The 10,106-nt window shown below is 38.8% G+C and overlaps 1 protein-coding gene across 1 annotated transcript in view; it reads right to left on the bottom strand.

Moving 5' to 3' along the window:
* Positions 1-5,132, bottom strand: part of NAPEPLD (N-acyl phosphatidylethanolamine phospholipase D) — a 24,524-nt gene extending 19,392 nt beyond the window's left edge. The window contains exon 1 of the mRNA XM_007944626.2: positions 4,830-5,132. Coding sequence (XP_007942817.1) covers positions 4,830-5,123 — 294 coding nt within the window. The 5' untranslated portion in view covers positions 5,124-5,132. The remainder of the gene's footprint in view (positions 1-4,829) is intronic.
* Positions 5,133-10,106: the final 4,974 nt, after the last annotated feature.

The following is a 10,106-nucleotide window of genomic DNA, read 5'->3' as shown; positions in this document are numbered from 1 at the left end:
AGGATTGCAGGTATTTTGTATCACTGGTATCTGTGTAAGATTAGCCTGAGCTGAATCTATCCTTGGTCTAGAGTATACTCCTGTTCACTGACTCCCACCTGATCTTCTCAGATGTTTATGTGTTTATCTGTAGCCTGGTGTTTGGTGTTAATGGTAATGCAGTACTGTGAATATACTGGTTGGTGTTAGCATCTGTCGTCTATCTCTTATGTGCACAATTCAGCGTCCATCCTTTTCCTAATGTTATCATGGTGGTCACAGACTCTTTCTATACATCCCTCCACTTACCCAATTCAGTGTGTTCTTTTTTTATTTTCTTTTTTTAAATGTATGGTTAAAATCATATAATAAAAATTTATTTTCTAGGTTTTTTTAAATTTAATATTGTATTGCGGTATCTTAACCCATTGCTAAAACTGAGACACATAAAGTATTTAACAATACAAAGAATGAATACTTGAGGAAATCATTCTGAACGTAGTACCAAAAAAAGAGAGAGAAAAGAAAGGAAAATTGAAATACAGGAGAGATAAAAAGAAACATGAGGGGCTGATCGAGGAGGTGCAATGTATAATTACTAGTAGTTTTAGAACGAGAAGATGAAGGAGAGAAAAATTTCAAAGAAATAGACAAGAAAATTTCCTAGAACTGAAGGAAACAGATGTTCAGATTGAAAGGGCCCACCAGACACCAAGCACAAGGAATAAATTGTTGTTCTTGTTTGGTGTTGTTAAATCCATTTCAACTCATGGCAACCCTATGGACAACAGTACGGAACACTGCCTGGTCCTGCACCATCCTCACAATCATTGCTATGTTCAAGCCCATTGTTGCAGCCACTGTGTCAATCCATCTCATTGATGAGTTTCCTCTCTTCACTGACTCTCTACTTTACCAACCACGAATTCCTTAGGGACTGGTTCCTCCTGATAACAAGTCCGAAGTACATGAGACAAAGTCTTGCCATCCTTGCTTCGAAGTAGTATTCTGGCTGTACTTCTTCCAAGACAGATTTACTCATTCTTCTGGAAGTACATGGTATAGTCAATACTCTTAGCCAACACCATAATTCAAATGCATAAATTCTTCATCATTCTTCCTTACTCATTGTTTAGCTTTCACATGCATATGAAGCTACTAAAAATACTATGCATTGGGTCAGGAGCACCTTCAGACCTCAAAGTGACATCTTTACTTTTTAACACTTTAAAGAGGTCTTTTACAGCATATTTGCCCAATGCAATACATTGTTTGACTTCTTGACTGCTGCTTCCATGGAGGTTGATTGTGGATCCAAGTAAAATAAAATACTTGCCAACTTCAATACTTTTTGCATTTATCATTGCTTACTGGTCCAGTTATGAGGATTTTTGTTTTGCTTATAGTAAGGTATAATTAATGCTAAAGGTTGTAATCATCAGTAAGTGCTTCAAGTCATCTTCACTTTCAGCAAGTAAGGTTGTGTCATCTGCATATCGTAGGTTGTTAATGAGTCTTCCTAAAATCCTGGTGCCACATTCTTCTTCATAAAGTCCAGCTTCTCAGATTATTGCTCAGCATACAGATTGAATAATATGGTGAAAGGATATAACCGTGATACACATCTTTCCTGATTTTAAACCATGCAGTATCCCCCCCCCCCTTATTCTATTCAAACAACTGCCTCTTGGTCCATATACAGGCTCTGGATGAGCACAATTAAGTGTTCTGGAGTTCCCATTCTTCACAATGTTATCCATAATTTATTATGATCCATACAGTTAAATGCCTTTGCATAGTCAACAAGACACAGGTAAACATCTTTCTGTATTCTTCGCTTTCAGCCATGTGACATCAGCAATGATATCCCTTGCTCTATGTACTCTTCTGAATCCAGCTTGAATTTCCCTGTAAATGTACTACTACCACTGTTTTTGGATTACCTTGAACATAATTTTATTTGCATGTGAGATTAATGATACTGTTTAAAATTTCTGCATTCTGTCAGATCACTTTTCTTTGGAAAGGTCACAAGTATAGATTTTTTCCAGTTGGTTGGCCAGGTAGCTATCTTCCCAATTTCTTGGCCTAAACAAGTGAGCCCTTCCAGCGCTGCATCCGTTTGCTGAAATATTTCAATTGGTATTCTATCAGTTCATGGAGTCTTGTTTTCCGCCATTGTCTTCAGTGTAGTTTGGACTTCCTCCTTCAATATCATCATGTGCTACCTCCAGAAATGGCTGAACATCGATCAGTTCTTTTTGGTACAGTGACTCTGTGTATTCCTTTCAGCTTCTTTTGATGCCTTTGCATTGTTCAATATTTTGCCCATAGAATCCTTCAATATTGCAACCCAAAGCTTGAATTTTCCCATCAGTTCTTTCAGCTAGAAAGATACTGAGTATGTTCTTCCCTTTTGGTTTTCCAACATCAAATCTTTGCACATCTCATTATAATACTTTACTCTGTCTTCTCAAGCTTCCCACTGAAATTGTCTGTTCAGCTCTTTCACTTCATTGTTTCTTCCATTTACTTTAACTACTCTAAGTTCAAAAGCAAGTTTCAGAGTCTCTTCTGACATCCATTTTGACCATATGATTGATTCAAAATGGCCAAGACCAGTCCATTTCAGCTCACTAATGCAGAAGATATGGATCTTTATGCATTCTATTTCATTTTTTGACAACTTCTAATTTTCCTTGATTCATACATTGTACAATCCATGTTCCGAAGATTAATGGATCTTTGCAGTTGTTTCTTCTCATTTTGAGTCATGCCACATCAGCAGATGAAGGTCCCGGAAGATTTACACATCCATGCAGAGGCATATCGAAGGTATGGCAGGTATGGCACATGTCCTGGAGGCACTTGTGAGGGGTGCCAATGAGCGGTTTCTATTTACCATCAGTTCCATTCACCAGCTGTGAGAGGTCATTCAGCAACTTAAGACTGATTGCCACAGGCACTATTTTCCATAGACAGGCCTCTGCACCTTCATCATTAAAAGGCAGAAGCTCTTCCCCAGATGTATACTGAGTGTCTTCCAACCTGAGGGGCCCATCTTCTGGACTATATCCGACAGAGTTTCACTGTCACCCATAACGCTATTTTTTCAGGAGTAGATCTCCAGGTCCTTCTTCCTAGTCTGTCTTAGTCTAGAAGTTCTGCTGAAACCTGCTCACCGTGGGTGATCCTGTTGGTATTTGAAATACCAGTGGCATAGCTTCCAGCTTCACATCAACATGCTAATCACCAAAGTACAACAAACTGACCAAGGAGTGGTGGAATGAACAAATACAGAACTACGTATCATGGTGCCAAAGAGATGATCCTCAAAGAATCTAGAGGGAAAATAAAGGCCACGCACAAAGATCAAGAACAAGAATTCCACAGCAATACTCAAAGAAGGTCATGGAGATAATGCTTTCAAATTGTCAGAGAAATTGGTTTCCAAATTAAAATTCTATATTCTAACTATCAAAAGTAAGAACAAAAATATTTTCAGAAACACAAGTTCTCCAAACCCTTACTTCCCATGCACCTCTTTTTCCGAAAGTTCATTAAGAACAGGCTCCACCAAAATGAGAAAATACCCAAGAAAAAGGAATATGTGAGATGCAGAAAACAGGGGTCAATACAGAACTGCCAAAGGAGCCCAGGATGATGGTGAAAGAGACCCCAGAATGGAAGCTGGCAGCTGGCCTGAAGACCAGTCAGCCCAGACTACTGCCACATGCTAAGAGACACCTGACAGAACTGAGCCAGTGGGAAATCGTATTGTGAAGCTGTGGAAAGTAGCCAAATGTCTGAAATAATGTAGAAAACTAAACAGATGAAAAAAGAGGTATTATTAACACTAGAAAAAAGTTTAAAGAAAAGAGACATAGTCATAGCACATTCCTTGGTTCCTCAGTGAAAAATGCTGCTACAGTCACAATGACAGAAACCAGGAAAGTAATGTAGCCAGAAATTATGACACGCCTATTTTGGCAGAGTAAGGAAGAAAAGTCAAGGCGAGCCAACAGAGAAGGGTGCAGGATGAAGGCTTAAATTTGATACTCCATGGAAGAAGTCAGCACGAATGCCAAGGCACGGCACACGTTGCTGTCCCTTAGAAATATAAAGGTAAACTCCAGAGCAAACAACTTAAAGGTTCAAAAGTTGTTGCCTCTGAGAAGGGGAATGGGTGGCAAGGGTTGGTAGAAGACTGGTACTTTCTCTAAGCCTTTTAGTATTGACTTTTAAAAAAACAACAAAAACTACTTATAAGTATTTTCTCTTGTAAAAATTAAAGAGCAATCTGTAGCACAGCATAGTACAAGTATAAAGTAATTGATATGCTCCATTTGAGTGTCACAAGGAGCTCTGGTGGTGCAGTGCATAAAGCATTTGACTGTTAATCAGAAGGTTGGCAGTTCAAATCCACCAGCCACTCTGTGGGAAGAAGATGAGGCAATCTATTTTCGTAAAAATTTACAGCCTTGGAAATCGAATGGGAGTTGTTATGAGTTGGAATCGACTCAATGGCAGTGGGTTTATTTAAATAAACCCACTGCCATTGAGTCGATTCCAACTCATAGAGGAAGCTCTGGTAGCGTAGTGCCTAAGGCACTTGACTGCTAACCAGAAGGCTGGTGGTTCAAATGCACCAGCAACTCCTCAGAAGGAAGATTGGGCAATCTACTTCTGTAGTGATACTGCCTCGGAAACCCAAGGAGAGGTCGCTATGAATAGTCGGGGCTGACTAGGCAGCACATAACAACAACAGCAGCAAAACAATACACAGCAAAGTAAAGTAACATATGTACTAGAAGTAAATACAAAACACTCAAAAAAAAGATAAAAGGTACCTCTTTGGAACAAGGAACACTGCTGTGATCTTTTTCCATTACCAGCCACTTGAGAGCATTTAGAATAGAGGGACTTTTCCATGTTGGCCAAGGGTTAACAAATCTTCCATCTTTTCCTTTCTTTGATTTAGTTACATCTTCCTCTAATCTGTAATCCAGTTTGAAGCTTTTCCTGGACAATCTTGAAGAATCACTTCCTCTAGAATTCCGAGCTGAATTTTGGCGTTTTCTTACTACTTCTTTAGGATACTGGCTGCTTGCCACCAGGAACTGGTTGCTTTCATTTTCATCCATGTTCTTTGGTGGAGAACTGAGAAAAGAAGGGAGAAAAATACTGAGTTTAACATAAAATCATTAACACATATTGTTTTTGTTAGCTGCTCTCAAGTCAATTTTAATTCATAGCGACCCCATGTGACAGAGCAGAACTGCCCTATTTCTTAGACAATAAAATATTTTCCAAACCTACAAAAACATTGTCTCTGTTAGCAAACCCTTTCTTCCTGCAAAACACAATTTTAGAACCCAGTATTAAAACCATTTGCCATCCAGAGGCTATTTCTACATACATATTTGTATGTGTTGTAAATATATCCATGTATATAGCCAAGCAGGATCCCTGATGGTGCAGAGGTTAAAGGTCTCAGCTGCCAACCAAAAGGTAGGCAGTTCAAACCCACCAGCCACTCAGTGGCAGAAAGTTGTGGCATTCTGTTTCCATAAAATGTACAGCCTTGGAAACCCTGTGAGGCAGCTCTACTCTGTCTAGAGGGTCACCATGAGTCAGAAACACCTCGATGGCAGTGGGTTTGGTTTGGTTTTGGGAATATAGTAGAGCAAACAGGGCAAGGTTATGAAAAATTCACAATTACAACCAAACAACTTGAGCAAATGGGGCATGGGGCTCTGGGGCTCTGGACTACAGTCTCGAGTGACAGCTAAGTCCATTGGCACAACACAGTTCACAAAGGCAATGTTCTCCATCCTACTGCGGGAGTAACGATTGGGGTCTTAAAAACCAGTGAGCGACCATCTAAGATGTAATTATTGGTCTCTCCCCATCCGGAGGAAAAGAAAGTGAAGAAAATCAAAGACTGAAGGAAATAATTAGTCCAAAAGACTAATGGACCACGTGAACCACAGCCTCCATTATCCTGAGGCCAGAATATTACAGCACCTGGCTACCACCACCAATCACTCTCATCAGGACCACAGAAAGTCCTGGACAGAATGGGAGAACAATATAGAACAAAATTCAAAATCACAAATAAGACCAGACTCACTAGTCTGACAAAGACTGGTAGAACCCCCAAACTGTGGCTCCTAGACACCTTTCAAATCTGGAACTGAATCAACCCCAGGGGGGATCACCTTGCAGCCAAAGGACAGACAGGCCTATTAAGTGAACTTACTCCTCAGAACAATTAACCACATGAGAACTAAAGGACAGTATTTGCCCAAAACAACTCTCAGCAGGCAGAAAGGGGCAAGAAAGAAGGATGAATGGACACAGGGAATCCAGAGAGGAAGCGGGAAGAGTGCTGTTAACTGAAGGAGTTACAACCAATGTACAAAACAAAATGTATAAAAATTGTTGAATGGAAAATTAATTTGCTCTGTAAACTTTCACCAAAACCACAATTTTAAAAATTAAATTTTTAAATATTGAGTTAAATCCACTGCCACTGGGTCAATGACAGCTCATAGCAGTCCTCCAGGGCAGAGTTGAATTGTGAATTCAACCACAGAGTTGAATTGTGAATTCAAGACCGTCATCTTTACAGAAGCAGACTGCCGACACCTTTCTTCCATGGTGCGCTGGTGAGTTCGAACTGCTGACTTTTAGATTAGCAGACAAGGGTTTAACTACTGTGCCACACAGGATTCCTTGAATCTAGTATTACTGCTTGCTAGATAGAAAACATATTTGTTTTACTTATTAGCCTTACTGCCAAATTGCTCAAAAATCCCTGATCTGCTATAATCTGAAACAACCTATTTTCCCAGCCAGTAATTAAACATGAAATTTTCAATGATATCTTAGAATAAACATCTTTACAAATCTATAATATGCTCATGCCTACATTTTGAAAATATTATTGTTGATAACACACAGTAAAAAGGATTGCCTTGTTTCCTTGAGGATACCCCAAGAATTCAAATTACTAACCTACCAGCCCTAGTCATTTTTACATTGAAGATAATCTAGTACCCATGTCCCCAAAAATTGCAAAGAACCTAAATCCCAGGAAAGAAACAATCAACACATTAATTGAGACACATTTCAGTAATGTATGTAACTGGTTAACAATATAACAATATAAACTTGAATAAACAGACTGCCAGCTCAGTACAGTATACAGTCTAGCTATGTAACCTTGGGCAAGTTCCTTAACTTCTCTGTGCGTTGATTTTCTCATCTATAAAACAGAAATAGTAATGTTATCTGCCTTCAAGGTGTTTTATAAGAATTTAAAAAGTTAACCTAAGTTAAGCACTCAGAAACACAGTAACATACACACATGCACACGATAACACCTCGGTGCTAGCTGTGACTGCTCATTGTGACCAGCGCTCCATCACCAACTACTTAACTCAAGTCACTGAAATTCTTAATTTCAGAACTCTACAGGGCTCCAGACACATAAAATGATAAACAACATGTTAAGAATGTGTATTCATCTGCCATAAATTTCATTTCTTTCCCACTCTGTTAAGCAAACACATGCTTTCTGTTTAATGAGTTGAAATACAATGCATACATGTAACACACTTGGTAATCCAAAGAAGACAGGCATAATAATGGAAAGACAAATATTACGTTTATAGCTACATATCATGTTTAAAAAGAAATACTATCCAGGAGAGAAAGAGAAAGAACACAAACCCCAGGATGAATGTGTACACTGAGCTAAAACTTTATTTTCCAAACTGTCTACAGTAAATAGTCTACGGTCTTAAGAATAATCAGTCTCAAGAAAAGAATACACAGCTGGCAAAAGCTAAAGTACACAATGTTGTCTAGCCATCCGCTGTTAGTGTGAAGGTCTAAACAGTTAAGATAGAGTCTAAGGAGCTGTACATTTTGGGCAAACAACTTAATCCTTCTAATCCTCAATTTTATCATCTGTAAAAGACCTATTTATTATGGTTTGAAGGATTAAATGAATTAATGTACATTAAGTGCTTGGCACTCCCCAAATTCCTTTTTCCCTAGTTTTGTTAACTAGCCATGCATTTAAATTCTTTTAAGTTCTGTTAGAAAGCAAATATCTGGGCACAGTTACCTCAGTTCTCATAGAAACACTTTACTTGGGTTATAATTGAGTTCAGGCCAAGGCCTTTACAAAGGATAGAAAAAACAAAGACCATTTATTTAAATAGCACTTGTGCACTATTCAAGGGGCCCTAATAGCACAGTAGTTAAAGTCTCAGTTGTGAACCAAAAAAAATCAGTGGTTTGAACACATCTGGCAGTCTGCTTCTGTAAAGATTTATAGCCCTGGAAATGTTATTGGACTCAACAGCAGTGGGTTTGGGGTTCTTCTGTGGGTTTTTTTTTTTTTTTTTTTATGGTTTTGTGTATTTTTCACAAAATTTCAGCTAACACTAGACCACTATGATCCTTAGTATTCCTTATACCCAAGTGTACACAATATCATGTATCTGTTTGAGTTTAGTTCTAGAGATGAACCTAAACTTTCTTTTGTCAGAAAATGGAAATGCCATGACCGTATTGCAGTCCTGACTTCGCAGGGCTGGGCCCATTCAGCCCATTCAGTCCTCAGTTGTTACCAATGGGTTCATCTCACGTGTCTGCCAGTATCAACACAATCTTTGAAATGTACTCTGTGCTACTTTATTAGTAGACATCATGCTCAGCACTGAGTTTTAATGTGTAAGCTGCCTAACATCCTCTTGAATCGGGGTGAGTATAAGTCTTAAGTAGAACCAAGGAAGAAAAAAAGACTTGAACTAATTTTTATATACAATTGACTATCAATTTACCACTACATCAAGCCACATCCACTAAGCCAATTCTGAACTAATAATAAAGAACCTTTTAAATTTCTTAAAGGCTCCTACAGTTCCCCATTCTTATTATTTTCCCGCACATATCACCCTATCCACAATTTAAAAAAAGATGTGTGGAAGAGAGAAGTAATAGCATTTCTATGCTGTTGTTAGAACAAGTAAACTCTAAGAACAACAATCACAAAGATGATTGAAAAAGGAAACAGTAGTTGGGGAGAAGAGAGAAAGAGAGAGAGAGGTAATAATATGCAAATTATTATGTAGTCAGAACCATGAATTGGATTTCCTTAAGAAATTACAGTTGAAGGATTTATATTTAACAAGAAATTGAGCTCCATCACATAGTTATCAAGGCATCTTATAATTGAATAGATATGGAAAGTTAGTCAGGAAGCATTTGAAAAAGTACTCAACACCATTAGTAACTGTTGTTGTTATGTGCCATGGAGTTGGACCAACTCATAACAACCCCTCCTTGGGTTTCCTGAGGCAGTATCACTATGGAAGTAGATTGTCCAACCTTCATTCCAAGGAGTGGCTGGTGAGTTTGAACCGCCAGCCTTCTGGTTAGCAGTCAAGTGTCTTAGGCGCTATGCTACCAGAGCTCCTAGTAACTGTTAGGTGCCAGCAAATCGATCCTGACTCAGATTAATGCCTAGGAGAACTGCCCCATAGGGTTTCCATGGGGTAACCTTCACAGAAGTAGACTGCCATATCTTTCTTCCTTGGAGCAGATGAGTGGGTTCCAACTGCCAAACTTTCTGTTAATGGCCACGTGTTGAACTGTTTGCACCACCAGGGCTTCTTAGAGAAATACAAACTAAAACTACAATGAGATACCAGGATATACTCATTAGAATGATTAGAATTTAAAAGACTGACACCACCAAATGCTGGCAAAGATGTGGAGCAACTACAAGTTTCATATATTGCTACTGTTGGTGTTGTTTGCTATAGAGTCGATTCTAACTCACAGAATAAAACTGTCCCATAGGGTTTCCTAGGCCAAAATCTTCATTGGAGCAGATCGCCAGGTGTTTTCTCCCATGGCATGGCTGATGGGGTTAAACCACCAACCTTTCATATAGTAGCTGAGCACGTAAGCATTGAACCCCCACAGGACTCCTCAAACGAAAACATATGTCCATCAAATACTTGTACAAAAATGTTCATAGCAGCTTTATTCATAGTAGCTAAAAACTGGAAACACCTCAAATGTCAATCAAGAGGAAAATGGCTAAA

This window comes from Orycteropus afer, unplaced genomic scaffold (assembly GCF_000298275.1).
Source record: "Orycteropus afer afer isolate SDZICR_OR568_19922 unplaced genomic scaffold, OryAfe1.0 scaffold00007, whole genome shotgun sequence".
Classification (NCBI taxonomy): domain Eukaryota; kingdom Metazoa; phylum Chordata; class Mammalia; order Tubulidentata; family Orycteropodidae; genus Orycteropus; species Orycteropus afer.
The sequence above is the reverse complement of the archived record's forward strand: the minus strand, read 5'-3'. Positions and strand labels throughout refer to the sequence as shown.